The following is a 23,786-nucleotide window of genomic DNA, read 5'->3' on the forward strand; positions in this document are numbered from 1 at the left end:
CAGTGTGAAATTTATCAAACTTTTCTAAAGGTAAAATGTAAATTGCTGTTAGCAATGAAGTACGTTGCTGTTAGCAATGAAGTAATTTTAATGTAATCTTAATAAGGATTTAAATTAGTATTGCATAAGATGCAAATTAGCATTCCAAGATTTTTCCATGTTTTTAATTGCTAAAAATCCTGTCTGAATTCCTTTCCCAGTGTGTTGCTGAAACATGACGTAGATGTTATGCATTATGATGTTGTTTAGCAAGTAATCTTCAGATTATTATGTAAGATAATGTTAACGTGGTTGTTGAAAGCAACTGAAATGAAATTATGTCCAGTGATTGTAATAGTAAGCATTTAAGTAAGGCACATCCTTAATTTCATGTTTCAAGTTTAACCTTAGAACACAGTTCAGAGATGCCAATTAATCTTATTTACTGAAGTGAAAAGTTTCTTGATGAAGAACAAAGGTTTTGACCTATTTATTGCTACTAAGAAAGATTGCCAGTGTTAGAAAGCTTCCTTACCCATAATCTCAAGACAAAAATTTTACTTCGTTAAAGAGGGAAATAGATGAAATTAGTGTTATCTCAGTTTAGTGCAAATAATTTTTATATATTTTTACTTGATTTTTTTTCTTAGCAAGATAGGGTAGCAGTGTATCTTAAAATTGTGGGTTTCTTTGGGTGCATCTTGATTTACATATTAAAATTTTTACTATTTGAATGTTAGCTTTGAAAAACATTACTTCTGATTTTAAGTGATTTGTTTATAGATTACATAATGATTCTGTGTGTCTCAGGTTTTGGAGAGATGTGTGAGATGCTTTTATAAGGTCATATATGGTTTTAGTTTTTGAGAGACAGAGCAAACCCCTCGTATTCTAGCTCTTGTTTCCTTAAAAAGCATTTTGCTCTGCAAAGGTATGTGATTCGTATTTTATAATACTATTAAATTTTTTGTTTTTCAGTCCCAGAAATCCTGGATAGAAAATACTTTCACGAAGAGGGAGTGTGTGTATATTATACCGAGCTCAAAAGACCCCCACAGGTAAATGAGAAATGATGCAAGAACTCATTGCTGCTCTTTGAAATTGAAAAAGTCAGCATTATGAAGAGTGTTGGGCTGTGTTTCTGTATGAAGTACTGGCTTGGGTTTGTGCCTTCATGACTGGACATTGTCACTCTGAATAGATTGGATTCTTTTTTTTCTTTTTCTGAAAGTACTTTGGCATTGCAGAAATCTCCAAAAAATGTTCCCCTGTTCCCTTTGCTGCTTCTTAGCAGTCCTCCTGCTGATGTCTGTGATCTGTTTACAGTGAGGGGGGGATTGAATAAAAGATTTCTGAAGTCAGTGTCATAGAGCTATCCTCTACTGGAATTTAAATAACATCATTGTGAGTGTAGGGTGAAGTGTGAAAATCAACCTGACAGTGTAGGAAAAGAGGTGAAGAATTCATAGAAGAATAAAGAAGACCAAGAATTGGGGTGGGGAAAAAGTTACAAAAAAAGGACTGAAGAAATACTTGCTTCTAGGGAAAACAGATAAATGAGAACTATTCGGATTTCATGTGGTATGTAACAATTTTTTCATCCTTAAATTCTTAAAGGAAAAAAAATGAGGCTGAAAAATGAAATATGTTTCTAGAGGGGAGGCTGAGGCTAAGAATATTTTGCATATCTCACATGCTGTTTTTACCTTGTCTTAAATTAGAGGTGTGAAATCGGGCAAGTCAGTGATAACTCCAGTATATCTAGTTGACTTTCCCCAAGTGTTATAGGTATAATTTAACAGTTCCTACAATGATTGAGTTTGATGTGCATAATCATGACACTTGTGTCAGAGCTAAAATAAAGTCAAATTGAAAATAGATTTAAAATTGGTATTTTAAAGGCAGTTTTGTTTTCCCAAAATGTTTACTATTGTAATTACGGATTTCAGGTCACCTTTTTTTTGTAAGCTTCATATATGTGAGAGCAGCTGAGAAACCTGTTCTTCCGAGGTTGCAGAAACTTCTGTTTCACTCTTTTCCTTAAAAAACACTTAAAAGTCTCTTTAGTTACGTTGGGGAAGGTTACTATTTTTCATTTAAGAACTTTGTTTTTAAACAGGAAAGGAACTAAGCCCTGTAGAATTTTAAAATTATTGTAAATAATTCACCACATTCCTTGAAACCATGTGACATGAGAAGCTTTTAGAATTTATAACCACGATTGCAGCACATGGAAAATTTGCAAATGCAAACAAAGTAATTAGGAAGCTGTTAAAATTTCCAGAGCATTTAACAAGGAACAGAATGGTCTTTAACACTTGCCCTTTCAGCTTAACCAATTTGTAGCTTACACTGGCCTTTACAACTTTCCCACCACGTTTTGTCCTTCAGTTTCTAAGAATGGTCTGCTGTTGTTGGTGCATTACTCACTGTTGTGTGTGAATTATGTGTGAAGTTTAGTCACATCTTTAAATATTTCTTACAGATGCCTTCCAGGATGTCAGATTTGTCAGCAACTTGTCAGGTAAAAGGTCTTTGTAATTACAATATTTATGAGTATTTTCTCATTAAATAAGTGCTTTCATAATAGGGTTTTAAAAAGTTTTGATCAATATTATGAGTGACAACTGGTGAAAGGTTAGCTATAAAATAAATATAACTAATGTTTAAAGAACTGTCTGCAATAAGTAGGTCACAGATTTATAAATGTTATATAAATTACTTGGCTTCAAAGAAGCAATTTCTCCTGGCCTCCAGCTTGCTGCCTTAGTGAGCTTCAGTATTTTGCATAATAATATGTATTGTAATTGACTATTGCTGTAAATGTTTATGGCAACAAGGCTTGCTCTGGAGAAGAGGTTTATCTAATGTCTAGAATCTTTGCTTTCGAAATGTAATCTATCCTTTTTATCAATAAAGGAAGTTCTTTTGTCTCATAAAGTAGTATTTACTGAAGCATTCTCGATGATCTGGCTGGGTGCAGGTGCTGCTGTGGCCGCCTGGTCAGACAACATGCTTGTTTCACTGCCAGTCTGGCTATGAAATACTCCGATGTGAAGCTGGGTGAAAACTATAATCAGGAAATAGAAGAATGGTCAGTGGAAAAACACACAGAACAGACCTCTACTGATGCTTATGGTGTCATCAACTTTCAAGGTGGCTCTCATTCTTACAGGGCTAAGGCATGTATGATGTTTTGTTGTTTCTTTTTTGTCTTACTCTCACCATGTTGGTGCTGAATGCTTCATTTAGCTTCTGAAATTGAAGGCTGAAAATATTAACACCTCTGTTGTGACAAATCACTGCCCTCTTCTATTCTAGCATTTTTGTTGTGGTTTGAATTCTTTCTAATTTCCATTTGTAAAAGATTTTTAGTTGTGGTAGAAATTATTTAAAGCTTGTGCAGTTACAGGCTACAGGGAGTTCTTGTACAGTGTGACTCCTGTGGTCAAACTGAAGTGCTTGAGTGAGGGAGCTGTGTTCTTTATGCAGCTGGTAGAACCCCTGAGGACAGTCCAGTGCTCCAGGTCAGATCATCTCTGTGGAGAGAATGGCCCTTAGCACTTCCATGTTCATAATAGCAGTGTATGGGTTCCTTTGTACTTAGTGTAGCTTAAAATTGCTTGAGCCTTTTGCTAGGAGCACAGAAACAGCAGGCTGCCCACACTCATTTCTGCTTCCTTCTCCAGAGTGCAAGTGGGGTTGCTCAAACCAGTTTAATGGAGTAGTGTTGTTTTGTTATTTAGAATTTGATTCAAGAAGGGTTCAATTTCTGCCTACTGTCCCCTCCTCTATTCAGTAGCTCATACTGAAGATGTGGCAGCATCGTAGCTGATCTACCATCTACTTAATCTTATGCTGTTAAACATGGAGTGTTAAAAAGCTGCCAGTTATCAAATTTTCTACTGAAAAATGTGGGTTTCCTTCCCACCAAGAACAGGAAAGGAAAACCAAGCAACTGTAAAACTCTTTGCAGGGGACACGAAAGCCTCTCCCAGTAGATGGCAGAGCTTTTATAGATACTTCTGAGTTTCATGTAATTTAGAGATCATCCAGTGCTTTCACAGAGTCATGTTTCTAGGTCACTGTGCCAGTAGAATGGAATACCATGATCTTTCTGTAGTTGTTTCCTTTCCAAAGCTTGCTTTCAAAACTCTCTTGTCCTGGACTATAGAGGATATAAAGGAAACTTGTTCATTTATTGCATCTGCTGTGTTTTGAGAAAGTGAATTACATTTTCCATAGCCAGGAGTAGGATAATATATCCTGAAATACATCCTGGTTCTTCTTTTTACACACTTGAAGCTTTTAACTCTGTTGTTACACCTGCAGTACGTGCGATTGTCATATGACACTAAGCCTGAAGCTATTCTGCAACTTATGCTTAAAGAATGGCAGATGGAATTGCCAAAGCTTGTTATATCTGTACATGGGGGCATGCAGAAGTTTGAACTTCACCCGCGCATCAAACAGTTGCTTGGCAAAGGTCTTATCAAAGCAGCAGTAACCACAGGAGCCTGGATTATAACTGGAGGAGTGAACACAGGTAAGAAACTACCAAGGAACGTGCACGATTAACTGGATTGCAGTTTTATAAGAGCCAAAAGATTTAATGGATGGATGCATTGCTTCATCCTAAAACAAAGGAAATTTGCATGAGTTTGGTCAAGTGAAATTAAAAGAATACATTTTGAACATGTGCATTTGAAAGTGGGCTGCTATTTCATCTTGCAAAGAGAAATAACATGTGGAGGGGTTGGGTTTTGGGCTTTGTTTTGTTTGGTTGGTTGTTTTCTGGGTTGTGTTTTGGAAACAAGGAAAAGGAAATGTGATTTAAAAGAGGTACAGTAATGTGCTGGAAACTCTTCAGTTCTTGCTAGGCTAATATTTGTTTTGTTAAATTACTTTGTTTCTTCCTAGTAGATGTAGCATGGTGCTTTTTCTTTGGTAATGTGTCAGTAAGTTCCCAGATCCTTAAAGGCCTAGTTATGTAAATAAAACAGTTAAAGGTCCAGTTACCTAAATAAATATTTGTATTTCGTAGTAAGATGTGGCATTCAATACATTGGAATCTTTTTATGCACGAACAGGTGTTGCAAAACATGTTGGTGATGCTCTAAGAGAACATGCTTCCAGATCATCTCGAAAGATTTGCACTATTGGGATTGCTCCGTGGGGAGTGATTGAAAACAGAAATGACCTTGTTGGAAGAGATGTAAGGATGAATTACCTAAGTGAAATAACGATGTACCTCATTTACTTTTGACACATCTGCTCAAGCACATTTTTCCCTTGCTTTGCATCGTTGGAATACTTGCTTTACTATGAAGATACACTGACATCTGTGACTTATGCAAGATCATTACTGTAAACAAGTTGCAAAATGCAAATGTGCTGCAGGAGGAGCTTGTTCTCAAGTATTTAATCCTTCTCCCCCCCCCCGATATTATTGAATCAAATAAAAATTCTAAAGTATTACAGAGGATTCACATTTAGAGAGGATAATAAGTTGAAAAATTTTGATGTGGAGTCTTCAGTGCTTCAAACAGTGGCTTCTGTTTGCCAGAGAAGTCACAAATTTTCCCCAAAAACACCTTTTCAAAGGATCTTTTCTCTGTTGTCCTTCTGAACAGCATCCTTTAGTGATATAATTATCTGCTTCCCTGCACAAAGTTCAGAGCTGCAGCTGTTGGTGTATCCTGATCCAAGGCATGCTTGTATGTGTCAGTACTTCCTTTTGTGTCGTTGCTTCATGTTGAGCCACCAGTTCTTGTGTCTAGTTAAGTTTCACAGAGACAAGTGTGAATCTTTGCCAGTAAAAGACATTGTTGTGTGCTTTCACTTAGGTGGTTGCTCCATATCAGACCTTGTTAAATCCATTAAGTAAACTAAACGTCCTAAATAACCTCCATTCCCATTTCATTCTGGTGGATGATGGAACAGTTGGAAAGTATGGAGCAGAAGTTAAACTGCGAAGAGAACTGGAAAAAACGATTAATTTGCAACGGATCCATGCAAGTAAGTAATTCTGGTGCCTGAGGGCTGTTACTATGGCTTAATGAAAAAGGTGTTTGCATGAAACATCTGAATGGCAAAATAGAAAAATGAAATCTTCTGTTTATGTTTCAAGTCTGAAATTGCAAATTTCAGCAGCTGCTCTGGACCATAGTTATTGCTGATAGGTGTAGGATTTCTCTGGGACCACAGAGGAATGCTTTCTGAATAAAGTTGTGTATTTACTTTGATAAAGCAAATGTAAGTCACTTCAGGTCTTGGTGTGTTGTCAGACCTTATTGGTCTGACTGATCAATGGTTTTGACAGTACTCACTTGCAGTTTCACAGTTTGCAGTTTGGTGTTTTCCCAGTTGTGGAGCAACACATGTATTTTGACTCTCACAGAAATGCTTTTGCAGTATTTCCCATCAGTAGAGGGTTTCCATGTATCCGTGTTCAAACTGTATATTTGTTGTCACCTTTTAAAACTGTTTGGGCAAGGTTAAAAGAGGAGGTCTGTAAAGAAAAATTCTTCATTTTTCTGCATTAGTTCATGGATATTTCTGTGAGGAAACTCTTCTGTTGTGTGGTCTGTGTCCTGTTGTATTTACCAGCTTGGCAGTGCCTGTGTCCCAGCCCCAGGATATAAAGGGCTTGAAACTGTGCATTACCAACAGTTAATGTTTAGAAAGGCAGCATTTTAGTTTTGATTTAGTAGAAAGGACAAACTTGATTTATTAAATATGTAAAACTGACCTTAGCATTCACTACACACTTACAGTGTTGTCTGGGGTTTATTATTTATTTGCAATTTTCCAGGAATCGGCCAGGGTGTGCCTGTGGTGGCACTTGTGTTTGAAGGTGGCCCCAATGTCATCCTCACAGTTCTAGACTTCCTTCAGGAGAGCCCTCCAGTGCCCGTGGTCGTATGTGAAGGAACTGGTAGAGCTGCAGACATCCTGGCCTATGTTCACAAGCAAACAGAGGAGGGGGGGTAAGTCCCAGCAATGCCAGCCTGTCACAGAGCCACAGAATGGGTCAGGTTGGAAGGGACCACAGTGGGTCATCCCAGAGCACACGGCACAGGATTGTGTCCAGACAGTTCTTGTCATACCCAGATAAATGACAGGATGTATAGATGCATGGTATCCATGTGTGTCTGTCGTCCATAGATGAATTTTGAGACCATTACTTCATGAATCTGTACAAGAGCTTTTTCTGTTTGGTGCAGAAAACACTGGAGTGTTTTGAGTGCATCTTCAAATAATGAAAGGGATGTGCTTGGGCTCTGCAATACTTGGTGGTTTCCAGTTGGTTGTCAGCCTTGCATAAATCCTTAAGCACACTGGGTCCCTGTAGCAGGGGCTGCCTCAGAACCTCGTGAAGCAGGGATCTAATGTAGCTGTAAACCAAACAGCTTTGTCCAGGGTAAGATCAGAAATGGGTCTTACTCAGAGGAGTGACTGCTTAGTATTTTGTGTTAAAATCTTTTGGTTGAGAGTATCTCAGAACTCAATATGGGAAGGAAGAGAGAGAGTTGAGTTACTTTTAGAAGGCAGTAGTAGAAAATTGTAGATTAAGTAATCTATAGTTCTTTCTAAAGGTTACCCAAGGTTTTGCCACAGCAGCAGTAATAAGCTTATAGATAGCAGAACTTTGAATGGACATGTTGAAACTAATTAAATGTATTATTGTTCTTACTGTTCATCTAAAACAATTGTTTTCCTGTTTGTTTGTTTCAATCTCAGGAATGTTCCTGAGGGTGCTGAGCCTGAAATCATTTCAACCATCAAAAAGACATTTAACTTTGGTCAAAGTGAAGCAGTTCATTTGTTTCAGACACTGCTGGAATGCATGAAAAAAAAAGAACTTGTAAGTAGATCTTGCCATAAAATTTTCTTTGCAAGGCGCATACATTTGTGGATATATATGATTCTTTTTTTCTTTTTTTGGATCTCTTAGTTATGACTACTAATAAAGGTATACTATCACTGCATGCTTAAAGCAAAATCACTTTATAGAGGCTATATGTAGCCTGAGTTCAGGGACTGGTGTCTCATTTGGACATCACATTGTGCTGTTCTGAGATGTAAAATAACCTTATTCAGCTAACCATGTTTGCTGGCAGGCTAATCTCATAATCTGTAATGAACTGGAGAGGTAAACAGGATTCTGTGTTACAGACAGCGGTGAATTGTAATCATAGGAGGAAAAGAAGTTCAAATTAATTGAAGATTCCCACTTAGGAAAACAAAACAGAATGCACACTAAAAGTTTAAATTGAACATAGAAAGGTTTGAAGTTGCATTGAAGACAAGGTGTCTTTTATGTTAGGAATTGAAAAAGATTTAAAAGACTGTTGCCAATCACCTTTGCATGAAAATAACTTTTAAATATGTTTTCCCCATTTTGCCATTTTGAACAGATTACAGTTTTTCATATTGGGTCAGATGAACATCAGGACATTGATGTTGCAATACTTACAGCATTGTTAAAAGGTGAGACTTAATTTTTTAAGATCATTTGGAACCTGCAGCTATTATTGTCTATTGTTTATATCATGGATTTTTATAAAATACCAGTAGGAATCTTTAGTTTTTAAACAAGTAAGTATCTGTGTTCTCATTGTATAATACCATAAGGTGACATAAATGATGAAATATACAGCACAATTTTGTAGTGGCTTTTTTGATTTGGCCTTTTTAGGAAGCAAGAATGTTTTTTATCTTGTATTCTAATTAATTTTAAATTTTCTTCCTTGTGTTTGCTTCTTAAGGCACGAATGCATCTGCATTTGACCAGCTTGTTCTTACACTTGCATGGGACAGAGTTGACATAGCCAAAAATCACGTTTTTGTTTATGGGCAACAATGGCTGGTATGTAAGGGTCTGGATTAAGCTGAATGATAATTCCTAATAGAGAGAAGCACAATTTACTGTAAAGAAGTTTATTTATTACATTTATTTATATTTTATTATCTTTCTATAAAGAATGAATCTTGACTTTTGTAGGGAGAAACTTTGGAATAGTGACACATTTATTTTGAGCCAGTAATTTGTGTGTACTGCATAGCCATACAGCTGTTTTGCTATTATGTATTTGCAAATGGTCCAAAAATTTTAGAAATGTGCTAACTGTTCTGAATAACTAGCAGAGAAAATGCATTACAGAAGGTGGAAGCTGAATTCATGTTAGTCAGATGCTCTTCTTTACAGTTGCATGGCCCTAGAAAGTTCTTAAGGAGCAACAAGTAAAATGCTCTGTTGGCAGGGCTGCAGTGTCTTTTGAGGGAGGGACAAAATGTCTGTTTCTTGTAGTTTGAAAATGAGTTTAAGAACTACCTGGTGGCTCTTGCCTTTTTCCCATATTAGTGTAAAAATAAAACTTGAGCTTATTGAGTGTGCAGTCAGAAGTACATACTGTGTAAGGCTTATTGATTGCCATGATGGTTCTGACATCTTTGAAGCAAATTGTGCTTTGGATGTTATGTGTCTTCTTGTTTTGTCCAATATCAACCTGTGAGAGCAGCTTAACTGTGTTAAACCAAATGTCTCCTTAGTGCCATGTACTGTCTCAGGAGGCAATACCTATGGAACAGTTCAAGTCTTCAGAGTATTCTCTCATCCTGTAATTGTGTGAAGTTGGGGGGATATTCTGAACCAAGGGTGACATCTTTATAGGCATGTAAGGTTTTCACAGCCCTGTAAATGAAGGAGGTTGATAGAGTATCTAAGTTCACTTTTTTACTAGCTCTCCTTTACAAGGCTCTACCTTGTTTATTTGTTGTAGGTTGGCTCCCTGGAACAAGCTATGTTGGATGCCCTTGTGATGGACAGAGTTGCATTTGTGAAACTTCTGATTGAAAACGGAGTAAGCATGCACAAATTTCTTACAATTCCCAGGCTGGAAGAACTTTATAACACAGTAAGTAGATGATTGCTTTTTAAGCTGCTTTTAGAACAGTTTTTTAGTTGCTCAGCCCGTTGTATCCTGGGTTGTGTGCAGCAATCTGAAGGGTGTGGGGTGTTGGTAGGGAAGGCTCCTGTGCATGAGGTTAGAGTTGGGAAGTGGATACTGTGCTCTGCCCCAGCAGCACCAGAATTGTCTGTCAGCAGGGTTTGGTGCTAGGGATAGACACGAAAGGGAGAATTGCAGCTCTGCTGTGGACACCACACAAAGTGTGCAAACCACAGTGGGGAAGAGAATGAGAGAAAGTCACGTGGGCGAAACTTGTGCCCAGAATATGAGGTCTACAGGGCTTCATAGGATGGATTCTGTCTGTAGCAGTTAACGTTGTAACAGTTCTAAAAAGAGTTTAATTTGTTAACCTGCATAGTTATAATTATTACTTAGAAAAATTTTGTTGCTGTAGGTGTTGATCTAAGAATTCCAAGGTATATTTTGGTATCAGTTAAGTATCCAACAGGACAGAACAAAGAACCTTCCACCAAAAATTAGCTGATGTGAGTAGTACACAAGTATGGCTTAGGTTTGCATTAACAGTCTCATTATTTGCTTTTGGCAAAAAAAAAAAAGAGAATGAATTCTTTAGTTAATATATCTCTATAAAGAAGCTTCCTTGAGAAGTTAATAAAATATAAATAAATACAATAAATTATCTTTCTATATTTTTAATTACTGTTTTAAATTCATGTCTTATGGTGTTGCTGTTGCACACTAATTTCTCGTTCCAAATTTTTTTCCTGTTTTTTTATAAAGAAACAAGGCCCAACTAACCCAACACTCTTTCATCTGGTTCGGGACGTCAAACAGGTATGCTGTCAATGTAAAAATCTGTCAAGCAAAGGGTTTGGTTAATTTCTTATATTTGATTATCAATTTGATCTGAAGTTTATGAATTAATTTTTATTGTAAGTATTGTAAGTATTATACCTCTGCAGACATTTTGGTAGTTTGCAATACTTCTGTTGTATGCTTGGTGCCCCGCTGCCTAAAAGATGTTAAACCCAAAGGGTGTTGTCTTTTGTCTTTCTTTTGACTGCTTTCCTTCTTGGGGGGATTGAAAGCTGATGCTCCCAGTGTGGAGTAATTCTGGCTGTTAAAACAATAGACAAAAATACCTCCAGTGTCTCCCCCATCAATGGAATGAGTATCTGTTCTGTTAGGGGAGTTCATATAGAAAAGAAGGTGTAACCTGGTCTTTCTTTAAAAATAACTGTTGAGCATGCAGATGCTTTTTTGGTTTTGTGTTGGAGGGGTTTTTTATCATGAAAGGCTTCTTTTTTATATTATTATTTAGAGCTGTGATAAAACATGTAGAAACACTCTAAGCAAGTTTAATAGTATACCTTGATAAAGTAAAAATACCTTTTGTATTCTTAGGGAAATCTTCCTCCAGGATATAAAATCAACCTGATTGATGTGGGACTGGTTATTGAATATCTGATGGGAGGAACCTACAGATGCACCTATACAAGGAAACGCTTTAGAGCGATCTACAACAGTCTCAGCGGGAACAATCGGGTACGTGCACTTGGGTAACAGCACATTTCTTCTCAATTAAAAAACCCCAAACCTCTGTGTTTTGTAGAATAATTGAATGCATGTTGGTTTGTTCTTCTTGTCAATGGACTGGTTCTTTTAAACACAGTAGTAAGGGCTATGAAGGCAGCTGAGAACTGTCTTGGGATTGAGGGCAAACAACAGGTTTTGTTCTCCTCAGCCTTATTCTAGCACATCCTAATTCCTTCTCTGTGATTCCCTCTTTTCCTACTCATAGGGGAAGAATGGACACTACTGATGCAGATTCACCAGGGCTTAGGGTACAGATATTTTAGCTTCTTGTGCAAGCTATGCTAACCAACAAGTGTAACTGCCTATTTAGTGACTTCTTAAAACTAATGAAAACAAACAAGGAACCATGTTAAATATCCAGTGAAAATTCTGGTTGTGCTGTTGTCTAAGTTCATCAGTGTTTCAGTAACCAAACCCCTTCTTCTTTTTGCAGAGATCTGGGCGAAATCCTTCAAGTACTACTCCTCAGATGTGTAAAAGCCATGAGTCTTTTGGTAACAGGGCAGACAAGAAAGAAAAAATGCGCCATAATCATTTCATCAAAACAGCACAGCCGTACAAACCAAAGGTAGGGGTGGTGAGGGGAACACAGTGGGGTTTATTTCAAGACCCTAAGAGTGGGGAGCCTGCTGGAAATCCAAGTGCCATGGGAGTGTGAGTAGCAGCAATTGTGCTGACCTTGGTAAAGCTGGAATTTTGACTTTGCTTTTGTACTTGTTTCTAAACTGCAGCCTTTGTACAGGATTCTGTAAAAGGTGTTTCTCTTTCTGTATAGTAGGCTTGTGGATAAACTTTTATGTTAGGGACCAAACAGCTTATCTTTGACACAGTTCTAGTAATAAGGGTGGGACTTGCATGGCTTGGTAGACAGAGCAAGATTTGGCCATGTGTTACTACTACAAGCAGTTTCCATGAGTTTCTTGTTTTGTATGTAGGTATGTTAGTTACTGCTTTTCTTTGATCTATAATTCAAATTAATTCAGTCTCACAGTTATTAAAATGAGTTGGACTCAACTGTTAAGTTTTTAAACAAAAGTTCCAGCTGCTTTTCAAGTGTTCAAAATTCTTTCTTTTTTCTTTTTATAATTTTTGGTATTGGATCACTCAGCGTTTTATTTCAAGTTACGTAATGACCAAATATAGCAACTTGAAATGTGACTTTGTGGTTTTATTTTAAAGATTGACACTGGTACAGAAGAGGGAAAAAAGAAAAGAACCAAAGATGAAATAGTTGACATAGATGATCCAGAAATGAGACGTTTTGCTTATCCTCTGAACGAGCTGTTGCTGTGGGCAGTGCTGATGAAGAGGCAGAAGATGGCCCTTTTCTTCTGGCAGCACGGCGAGGAGTCCATGGCCAAGGCTTTGGTGGCTTGCAAAGTGTATCGCTCCATGGCATATGAGGCAAAACAAAGTGACCTTGTTGATGATACTTCAGAAGAACTGAAACAGTATTCCAAGTAAATTACATTCCAATTGTTCAAAATATTTTCTTGGCATCCACAATAAAAGCAGTGGGCTACTTATTGAAAAAAGCACAAATTGTTCTGTTAGCACACTTGGAGACAATTCTGTTTTGTAAAAAGTTTTAAGTGGGACTGGAGTAGAAGCTTTATAATAGATATTGCTCTTTCTTGAGGGCTGTTAGAAGTCTTGATTTGTAGTCAAATTAGAAGGAGACTCAATGTGCCATTTTCTTCTGTGTAATCTCTGTGCATGTTCTAATAGCTGTTTTAGCATGCATGTTTTTAACTGAAGTCACAGATTGACATATTGTAGTTACAAATTACAGTGTATCTGTACAGAAGGGACAAATAATGGTCCCTTCAAGTTGTGCAGGTTGGGAATTCGTTCGTACAAGAAAATTCAAGTTAAACTCATGGTCATTTCTATAGCTACTATATTTTGTTTTGTTGGTTTTTCCTTCATTTTAGCGAGTTTGGTCAGCTGGCAGTTGAGCTGTTAGAGCAGTCCTTCCGACAAGATGAAACTATGGCAATGAAATTACTGACATATGAACTTAAAAACTGGAGCAACTCCACTTGTCTGAAGCTGGCAGTGTCCTCAAGGCTCCGGCCGTTCGTAGCACACACCTGCACACAGATGTTGTTATCAGATATGTGGATGGGAAGGCTGAACATGAGGAAGAATTCATGGTACAAAGTAAGCACTGTTGCAGTTTCTTGGTGTGAAAAGAGTCAGTGGAGTTTAAAGGGAAGGAAAGTGTATGTTTAAATGCTGTTAGTGTAAAGCTTTCGCAACTATAGCTTTTATTAATAAATCCTGTAAACCAGTCTCCTGTAACATAATCAGAACTGGAATATTTGTTGTAAACTCTTCTTTTGACACTCTATTATCTTTTCAAATAAGGTACAGAAATATAGAAGGCAAAAAACAGGCAAGTAGCCTTTAATCAGAGGCTTAAAGAGATCATGTGAATACTAATCCACTACTAAAAACATAGTAGTAACAAACCTTAACAGATGGAAAACCTGTTGTAAGACTGTAGTTTCATGCATTTTGGCTTTTTACAGGGAGAACATAAGACTTGATGTAAAAAAGCTTTATGAATATCCTATTTTGGAGGAACTGAGTAAAAGCAGGGCACAGAACGAAACAAGGGTAGGCAAATCTGGGACAGGTTTTCCAGTGGTGCCCTTTGTGTGGTATAGATATAGATCAATTATGATCTAGACAGAGATAATTGATGTAGATCAATTGAACCAAAATGGGAGTTGCATATTTCTTTGAGATGGTGTACCAAAACCTAATTGTTGCTAGAAATATAAGGAAATAAAACTTTCCTACAAAATACCTACAAGCATCATTTAACTTGTGACCTACTAAAATCCTCTTTATAACTGATTAACTGTTTTCTTGCTTGCTTTGTAACAGGCTAATTACAGTAAATAGCTTTCACTTACTCTCTTCATCTATACCTTAGCTCATTTTTTTACCATAAAGTTAAAAAAAAATAGCCCCAAACAAAACATACACCGTTCCCCTCTCCCCCCACAAACCACAACTTTATATATGCTTTTAAAATGCACTTTAACAATACACAGTTCCAGAGTTTCTGGGGTTGGATTAAATAACAGAGTGCACAGAGAAGGTCTCTGTCTTGAGGCTTGGAGTACATTCTTTCTAGTAGCCTTGAATTTTGGAATTTGTTGGTTTTTCCCATTTCCTGTGTCTTCAAGTCAGGAAACACTCTGTATATGTGATCCTAAGCTCTTAAGTGTATATACAAGTAATAACAACTAATTATTTTCTACATTTTTTCCCTAAATAACAAGCAAGTGAAATTTAAATAATTAATTTTCAGAGGCTATTCTGTGTGTTGATGTGTTCTGATGCTTTAATGTAGTTGTGAACTATTTACACTTAGTCTTCATCTTTTCCAGGTGATACTGAGTATTCTGCTCCCTCCTGCTATACTGCTGCTGGAATATAAGACCAAGGCTGAAATGTCACATATTCCTCAGTCTCAAGATGCACATCAAATGGCAATGGATGACAGTGAGAACAACTTCCAGACTGCAGCAGATGAAATACCAATGGTAACGTGGGGCAGGGGGAGACATTAAAAACAGTATTCCTCACTTTTTACATTTTTAAGTCAAAGCAGAAGTGAAATTGAGTGCCAAAAAGCATGTATTTTTGTGAGGGAAGTTAACAGTCCTTTTATTTTAGGAGGTTTTTAAAGAAGTGAGGATCTTGGACAGTACTTTCGAAAAGCATGACATGGAGACTCCAGCAAAACCCAAAAGACTCCCAATTACACAGAAGTTTTATGCATTTTATCATGCTCCAATTGTGAAGTTTTGGTTTAATACGGTGAGTTTTTTTCTGTGTGTAGTGTGTATTTTATTTGGAAATGTAGCACAGGTTTTTGGGTTCTTTTCCCAACATGTAACTCTGATTGAATCAATGTTAAGCACTTTGCAAAAAGCAGACAGAAAACCCCTTATCTTGCTAAGCAGGAAATGAGAAATACTTGATTTTATAAAACTGCATATGCATGTGCTGTGCCCTGTGATTTGGGTTTTTTAAAATTCTGTTCTGAGTAATTAATCTCATTATTTGCTATCAGGAGTTCTATAACCATTTATTAGTCTGAAGTGTTCATGCACAGCTTCATTTCAATCACTGTAATAGAAATGCTAGAATTTGTACTGAAGGAAAATAGCTGTAATAAGAGCAAAGCTTTTCTAACAATAAATGGCTTATTACAGCTATTTTTCCTTTTCTAAGATGAAAATGTTTGTATTTCCTTATAAATAATAACTTGTCTGTTTAAAGGGGTAAATATAGTCCTGTAATCCTACTTGGAGCTTTTATTGTATACCACATCAAAAGATTCCATGTGCATCTGTAAAGGATCCTTCAGTAATTATATGTATATGCTTTATTTGGTTTTTCAGTTGGCATACTTAGGATTCCTCATGCTCTACACATTTGTGGTTCTTGTAAAAATGGAAGAATTACCATCTGTTCAGGAGTGGATTGTTATTGCTTACATTTTCACATCAGCAATTGAGAAAATTCGTGAGGTATGCCTGTAACAGTCTGGGATTTTAGCCTTTTTTTGTCAGTTAAAACAGTATGCTTTAAACTATTCTATAAACAAAAAAACCTAAGAAACTTCAAGCATCAGAGTACATGATGCAATACCTTTATCTTAAACCTATTTTATTTTTGCAAGCATAAAAATACTAGTGATTCATGTATTTCACTCTTGGTCCCTGTGCAATAAATGCGAGCTGTCCTGACCTTCATTTCTTTTACAGATTTTTATGTCGGAGGCTGGGAAGATTAATCAGAAGATCAAAGTGTGGTTCAGTGACTACTTCAACATCAGTGACACAGTTGCCATTGTCACTTTCTTTATTGGGTTTGCATTAAGATTTGGAGCCAAGGGGAATTTTGGAGAAAACACTTACAGAGAAAATTATGTCTTTGTTGCTGGAAGAATAACTTACTGTCTCAATATAATTTTTTGGTATGTGCGATTACTGGATTTTCTAGCTGTAAATCAACAGGCTGGCCCTTATGTTATGATGATTGGGAAAATGGTAAGTACTATGTTTGTTGCTGATTTTTTTCCCAACTGCATCCATTTATAACTTTTCTCATAGTTTTAAATAGTAAAAAGTTTCTTATCCTGCTGTAACAGGATAGCAACTTGGTGTGCAGAATTAGCTAGCTGGAATATAACTTAGACTGTTCCAAAGCAAGCACTGATCATAAGGCTTCCTTTATGGAGCTGTCTCTCTCACAGAAATGTAAGAAAATGGCAAATCTTCCTTCTCTGGCCTGTTTTGTTCTCAGATGTCAGAGACTTAAATGAATATGATGAAGGCTTTGTCTTGATTCAGCCTCCCATTTAGGTCCTATTTATAGCCTTTGTGCTCTTTAGGTCAAAACTTTTAACTTGTTCTGCATCCTAAACCACCTTCATGGTTTTGTGCTATGGAAAACTGGGAATAGATTGTGCTCTATGTGCATCTCACACAGAAAATATTAAAATTGTTTAAACTTCAAGTTAAATACCCTAGCTCTACTGTCAGTAGCTATTCTAAATGTTAAAAAGCATCTTAAGGCTTGAGAGCTGTGTATATGAATGTGGAAGGAGCCTTTTGTGTTTCTTCCCTCTATAAAATGGTTTCTACAAAACTGAGCCCTGTCATTCCTTAAAAACAAGGGCACCAAGTTGCTCATTTCTCACTTTGATTTCTTGCAAGAGGCATAGGTTCTGTGTTCCTGCCCTTGGAAAACTCTGCCTCTGGTTTTTGTGCAGCTGCTGAGCACATTTAGGAAGGAATGTTTCTCTTTGTCAGCTGCTCCTCGTGTACATATAGTATCAAGTTGAAAGGGTCAGTTGCCTTTGACCAAGGATACTAAATACACTGTAAGAAAGGACAGGAAAAAAACCCAATAGTTTTGGGGTTTTTTTACAGGGCTTTTTATTGGACAGAATTTTCTGAGTGAATATTTGTGTCCTGGACTCTTTTCCTTATGTAATACATAGAATTTCTCAAGTGTACACTGTCACTGTAAAAGTTTTTAAGTTGTGAGATCATACTTAGGACCTCGTGGATTAACTGACTTTTTTGTGTTGATAGGTGGCCAACATGTTTTACATTGTGGTGATTATGGCACTTGTACTACTTAGTTTTGGTGTTCCCAGGAAGGCAATACTGTATCCTCATGAGGCACCCTCTTGGACTCTTGCTAGAGATATTGTGTTTCATCCATACTGGATGATTTTTGGTGAAGTCTATGCCTATGAGATTGATGGTAAGGTACTGCAATTATGAAGCAAGTAAAGAGAAAACTTACTCTGATAAGGTCTTCTCAAAACCTTACAAAATTCCCAGTACTGTTGGCATGATTCCGTTCATTGGATTTTCTCCCTTTTGTGGGTTGCAGCTCTGTAACTATGTGACCTGACTTTTCATTTTCTTTTATCAAACTTGATTGGCTTAGAATGAAAGCTACATAATCACAATTTCTTACAAGGCTATTCCTAGCAAGATTTTGGAATACTGCCCCACAGCTATCATGACAAAATTTTGGCTGTGATGGTGTAGTATGCTTTTTTTAAAAAGCCAGTAATATAATTATAGCATAGTATCAGCCAGAAACATTCTCAGGTGTTTTTCTGCCATGTTCCTAAATGCATGGAGACATTTTGAGTTGCAGAACCAGTGCTTGATAGTTGGTTGTTGCAAACTGTTAAGTGACTTTTTTTTTTTTTTTTCTGTTTGTCTATACCTGCTGGGAGATCTAAAAGATGTACATGTCTTCTCTGTATCTTTTTTTCCCAACACAGTATGTGCAAATAATTCTGATGAAAAAGTTGCTCATCTCTGTGGCCCAGGAACATGGTTGACCCCATTTCTTCAAGCTGTCTACCTCTTTGTACAGTATATAATCATGGTTAATCTCCTTATTGCATTTTTCAAGTGAGTATATAGATAATAGTTAATTTTTGCTGATAATTTGACAAGTTTCTATTTCATTGCAATAAGAGGACAAGATAAGAACTGATGCCAGATCAGAGCAATCCCATTTCCTGAAAGTTTTTTCAGTTTCCAAGGCTGGTCTTTGTCTCCTCCTCACTGCAAGCCCATGGCTATGTTAGGGAAGTGTGTGATGTGACTGGCTCACATCTCATCTGTGAGGTCAGGGGAATCAGAAGTTCAAGGAAGTTTGAAGGCATTTTGTAACTTTTCTTTGTCAGAAAACAAACAGAATTGTTTCTTTGTCTTTATATTGACTGTTGTTCCTAAATTCATTTAACATTCTCCAGTTGATTGAGTCTTAGTTCTCTTTTAAAACAGTTCTCTGCAAGTGTTTGATTTATGAGCATAAGGAGCTCACAAACACTGAAGAAGGCAGACTGCAGAATTAACATGGTGTGATACAAAATTCTGGGCTTAGTTAGAAATAATTAATTTTTTTGTTCAGCAAACTTGAAATTTGATCTCTCTGTAATTTATTTCTGAGTAAAGGTACTGAGATGTTACCTGATGGGAGAATTTTTTTAACCCTCTCTTTGCTCTGGATCATGGTGTTCTCTTCAACATGTTTCCAACTTCCACAAAAATAATTTTGCAGCAGAAAACAAGTTCATGCTTTTGTCTCTTAGTTAACTGGCTTCAGAATTCAAGATTGTTATCAAAGTGTTAAAAAAGCAAACAATATCCAACAACCACCAAACAAACAGCACCAACTCCCCACCACCCCAAAAACCACCTTGATGTGTTAATACTGTTCTGTTCCCTTTCAGCAACGTGTATTTACAAGTCAAGGCAATTTCAAACATTGTGTGGAAGTATCAGCGCTATCATTTCATTATGGCCTACCATGAAAAACCTGTTCTGCCTCCACCACTGATCATTCTTAGCCACATGGCTTCCCTGTTCTGCTGTATATGTAAAAGAAGGAAGACAGACAAGACTTCAGATGGGCCAAGTATGAACAGTTACCCAAAAAATTGCAGTAATGTTTTTGCTATGGTTAAAGCAAACTGTCAGAAAAGTGCCGTGTTCTTGGTTATAATGTGTATTGTGAAGAAAGTCAAAGTGGGTCTTCATTTTCTGTGTTTTCAGTATTGGTAATTCTTTTGAAAAGCACTGTGCTTTTCTCAAGAGTATAATGGCAGCCCCTAGAAATCTCCAGTAAAGCTAACTTACGATACAAAATAACAGATGAGATTTCTTGTTACTGCTAATGGAGAAGAGGTTTTTTTTTTTCCTTCTGTAAAACTTCTTTGAAACGTTAAAAAAAAAAAAAAAATGGCAGGGAATTCCACAGAGAATAAAATCCAGCTAAGGAATCTAGCTTCTGCCTCAAAGATAAAGGGATTAAAGGGTAGGAGCATAAGGAATGATAAAATTGTACACAGATCCTCTCAGAATTACTATTTTCATTTTATTTTATTTCCAGTCTTTGACCTTGAGAACTTTTTTGCAATGACAGGGGAAGGGTCTTAGGTGGCACTCTGGTGGGGTTTTTTGGTTTGTTTGGGTGTTTTTGTTGTGTCTCTATTGTTAACACCTTTTGGAGAGTTGTGACTGCTAGTTTTCAGCACCTGTACAACTTTATTACATATGTGTCATCGCAGCTGTTGATCTCTCTTTAGAACTCTTCCTGACAGAAGAAGATCAGAAGAAACTTCATGATTTTGAAGAGCTGTGTGTTGAGATGTATTTCAATGAAAAGGATGATAAATTTCATTCTGGAAGTGAGGAGAGGATTCGAGTCACATTTGAACGGTAGAATATTTACAAGTAAAATTTCTGAATAGAGAATTAGAACTTTTACAGGTTTTTTTAATGTAGTTTAAGGGGGGAGAAATGCAGCTTAAGAACATAAAGTGTTCATGCAAATTTTGTATGGTATCTTTCCATTGCTATGCAGAAACTGGTAATGTGATGCTTCTTGGTCTGTAGAAGCACTCCGTAAATTGAGGCAATTGTATTATTTAGTTTCCCGTGATGTTTTAAGGAACTGATAGATTTCAGAAAATGCTGTAGGCTCTCTATTGATAAGTGTTTTCATTCTGTGATTGAGAAGTATGTACAAATGTTGTACCACAAAACGGTCCAATACCGTCATATCATTGTGACATTTCAGAGTTGGTTTCCCCCCGATTAAATGGGCAGAAAGGGTTATAATCATGTTTCTTTTGTGTATTGAGAGAAATACCTTTCATATCCACTTCATAATTTGATTTTTCTTAGGGTGGAACAAATGTGCATTCAGATAAAGGAAGTTGGTGATCGTGTCAACTACATTAAAAGGTCATTGCAGTCTTTAGATTCACAGATTGGCCACCTCCAGGATCTGTCTGCTCTAACTGTGGATACTCTGAAAACACTGACTGCGCAGAAAGCTTCAGAAGCCAGCAAGGTTCATAATGAAATCACACGGGAATTGAGCATTTCAAAACATTTGGCACAAAATCTCATTGAGGATGGCTCTCTCAGATCATCTGTGTGGAAGAAGCACAGCATTGGAAATGTCTTTGGCTCTTTTCCACAAGGAGGCCTTGAGGGTAATAACGCTTTACTCTGTAACATTTCTATACGAGATGACAAAGAAGTCCAGCATAAGACAATTGGTCAGGAGTTGGCTCTGGTTCCCCGAAAAGAAGAAAAAAACTTCCAAGAGGCAGGTTCCTCAGGCAGTGCCTTATTTTCAAATGCTGTTTCCCCTCCAGAACTTCGCCAACGAATACAGGCTGCAGAGATCTCAAAATCCACTAGTAAAAGTAAAAAATTAGGCAACTCATCCAACAGCATGCCACATGTAACATCCCCAACAGCCAAGTTTTTTGTTAGCACTCCATCTCGACCCAGTTGCAAAAGTCAGCTGGAATCTTCAGCAAAGCATGAAGAGACTGTTTTCTCTAAGGCTACAGAAGGAGATAATAATGTAGAATTTGGTGCTTTTGTGGGTAAGTATAACAAAGTAGATTCTGAATGTCCTGAAGTCATTATTAGCTGCTCTTATCCTCTTGCTTCTGGCTCTGCTTGCCTTGCTTTCACCCAACCTTGTGTTGAAAATGGAGGATACGTTAATTGTGGTTTTATTCATGATGAGAGTGACACTAATGATAACTACAGCTGCAGAGTTGACAAATGTGCTCACCAGTCCCCTGTCAAGTTAGCGAAGAACAAGCCCCAAACGAAGTTCTCTTTGTCAACGGGCGACTTGATGTCAACAGTCAACTGTTGCGGCTCACGTGGAAAATTGAATATTAAAGATGAACTTTCCAAAAGTCAGCATGTCCATGCAATGGAACTGCAAACCCGAGATTTATGTTCTAACATCCTTATGGGACTGCTTCATAAACTGTGGACCAAATCTAAGCCACAAGGTTTGACTTACCAAGAATTGTATGGTATTTTGGGTGTATTCCGGTTGCAGGTGACTTTATTCTACCATTTTGCTCTGCTTTTTTTGCATTTAACATCTCTAATTTCCCTATGTTGCTTGAATGTTTTTTTTAACTGAAATTATAATTTCTCCATAATTCTGTCACATAGACAATATTTTTCTGAAAAACATTATCCAGTTGTTGAGTATAGCAGCTTTGGGCAATTAGCAGCTGTACAATTTGGTACGGGCACTGTAGACAAACCTATTGTGACTCATTATAAAGCTCCTACCTTCTGATTGCATAAATCAAAAATATTGTCTATTTCTTGACGTAACTACAGAACACTACTCAGGCTGGTGGAGTCCTGGACAAATATCTTTGTGGTATCTGTGTCAAGCTGAGGGTTCCTCCTATACTGTATTTCTAAGCACTGTTACAACTGGGATCTCCCACTGTTGCCTAGGCTAACCTATGTTGGGGCAGTCGTTTTGGAAGCTTCCAAAGTCCTTTAATTCAATACAACATTTTGCCTCCCCTCAAGTTCTGCTTAATAGGAAAAAAGTGGATGGTTTTGGTTAGTTACCTACATATTTGAATGGTAAAACAGTGGCAGATTCATTGCAAAATACAGGTGTGGGTTTACTAACTGATCCCTGTAAAGTAGATAATGCTTTAAGTATGCTTAGTGTTTAGTAGAAGATTGTAATCTGGAATTGTCAGGTTGCCTGCAGAGAGGGGTTGTCTTGCCCTAGTTGTTTAAGAATGTCTCAGTGTTTTCCAGAGATTTGCTGAGGTTGTATAAATTTAAATCTCTAGACAAGAGTTTATTCTACTGCTGTGAAACTTGGATTTCTAAGAAGTTACCTGCATTAGCTATTTGTTTACAAGTGCCTCATGGTTGAAAAAAGAAAGCAAGGCTAAACAGAAATAATGGACAGTGATTGTACAGCTCTTATCTAATCTTTAAATGTACTTCACCACTAATAACTTTGAATACTAACTATACTTATTTACTGGAGCCAGATTTTTTGTATATGGTCCTCTGACACCTCTAGTATTTAGAACATACCCTTCCTTCTTACTGTCCACAATTTACAACACTTGTGATACCGTGCAGGTTTCAGTTGTGAAGCCAAATAGATTTTTGTTCATTATAAAGCCACATGCTTGGGAAAATTCTGAAAAGTATTTCTTGCAGCTGGGAGGATGGAAGGGTATGTTGTAAAAGCTACCTCCAGGAAACTCTGCTTCTCTTTCATTTGTCAAGCATACATAAAAGTACTGTAATTCAGGCCTTGTTCCTTTCCTGTGAGGAGCATATGCTTGAGTAAAGTTTTAAAACGTTAGCTTTACTTTTTGAATTGTGGTGCTCCACACCTCAGTGCGGGCAAGGCAATAGTCTCATATCAATATATTGTTACACTGATCTTTACTTTAGCGTGTTTGTAATGCCTTTCCTAGTGCAAACAGGCACACAGACCTTAGGTGGTTTGTAACCCTTTGCTATGGTGATGCAAACTATTGGCATGGTCAGAACACTGGAGGTTGCCTTTGATTTTGAATACTCTTTTTGAATTCACTGTGTCAAAGGTCACAGAGACAGCATGGACCTCCAGCGGTTCAAAGAGGCAGCCAGCAAAATGAAGGAAAGAAGTGTTGATATTGAGGTGAGCATGAAAGGCTTTGTCAGATATATTAGTGGGGGTCACTTTCTTTTAAACTGTAATGTCACAGTTCGTTTGGAAAAAGTCTAAGACCAAATATAATCAAAAAACTTACACATTCCTTGCAGACTGCACTTTGCATCTGTTTCATGACTACAAAAAAACAAATCCAGTGAAGACTCATGTAACCTTAACTGCCATCAAGTACTCTTGCTCCAT

General features: G+C 37.2%; 1 protein-coding gene across 2 annotated transcripts in view; it reads left to right on the forward strand.

Annotated features, from left to right (window-relative positions):
• The window catches only part of TRPM7 (transient receptor potential cation channel subfamily M member 7), a 52,600-nt gene that overhangs the window by 19,614 nt on the left and 9,200 nt on the right, over positions 1 to 23,786 (forward strand). For both annotated transcript variants that reach the window (XM_032123141.1, XM_032123140.1), the window contains exons 2-27: positions 958 to 1,037; positions 2,465 to 2,503; positions 2,963 to 3,161; positions 4,312 to 4,525; positions 5,070 to 5,194; positions 5,826 to 5,997; positions 6,794 to 6,968; positions 7,723 to 7,846; positions 8,400 to 8,472; positions 8,751 to 8,851; positions 9,765 to 9,899; positions 10,695 to 10,748; positions 11,319 to 11,459; positions 11,944 to 12,078; positions 12,690 to 12,970; positions 13,445 to 13,673; positions 14,915 to 15,070; positions 15,204 to 15,347; positions 15,935 to 16,063; positions 16,301 to 16,585; positions 17,636 to 17,810; positions 18,346 to 18,478; positions 19,306 to 19,490; positions 20,161 to 20,293; positions 20,762 to 21,477; positions 23,494 to 23,570. In XM_032123141.1, coding sequence (XP_031979032.1) covers positions 958 to 1,037; positions 2,465 to 2,503; positions 2,963 to 3,161; positions 4,312 to 4,525; positions 5,070 to 5,194; positions 5,826 to 5,997; positions 6,794 to 6,968; positions 7,723 to 7,846; positions 8,400 to 8,472; positions 8,751 to 8,851; positions 9,765 to 9,899; positions 10,695 to 10,748; positions 11,319 to 11,459; positions 11,944 to 12,078; positions 12,690 to 12,970; positions 13,445 to 13,673; positions 14,915 to 15,070; positions 15,204 to 15,347; positions 15,935 to 16,063; positions 16,301 to 16,585; positions 17,636 to 17,810; positions 18,346 to 18,478; positions 19,306 to 19,490; positions 20,161 to 20,293; positions 20,762 to 21,477; positions 23,494 to 23,570 — 4,410 coding nt within the window. The remainder of the gene's footprint in view (positions 1 to 957; positions 1,038 to 2,464; positions 2,504 to 2,962; positions 3,162 to 4,311; positions 4,526 to 5,069; positions 5,195 to 5,825; positions 5,998 to 6,793; positions 6,969 to 7,722; positions 7,847 to 8,399; positions 8,473 to 8,750; positions 8,852 to 9,764; positions 9,900 to 10,694; positions 10,749 to 11,318; positions 11,460 to 11,943; positions 12,079 to 12,689; positions 12,971 to 13,444; positions 13,674 to 14,914; positions 15,071 to 15,203; positions 15,348 to 15,934; positions 16,064 to 16,300; positions 16,586 to 17,635; positions 17,811 to 18,345; positions 18,479 to 19,305; positions 19,491 to 20,160; positions 20,294 to 20,761; positions 21,478 to 23,493; positions 23,571 to 23,786) is intronic.

Source organism: Corvus moneduloides, chromosome 13 (genome assembly GCF_009650955.1).
Source record: "Corvus moneduloides isolate bCorMon1 chromosome 13, bCorMon1.pri, whole genome shotgun sequence".
Classification (NCBI taxonomy): domain Eukaryota; kingdom Metazoa; phylum Chordata; class Aves; order Passeriformes; family Corvidae; genus Corvus; species Corvus moneduloides.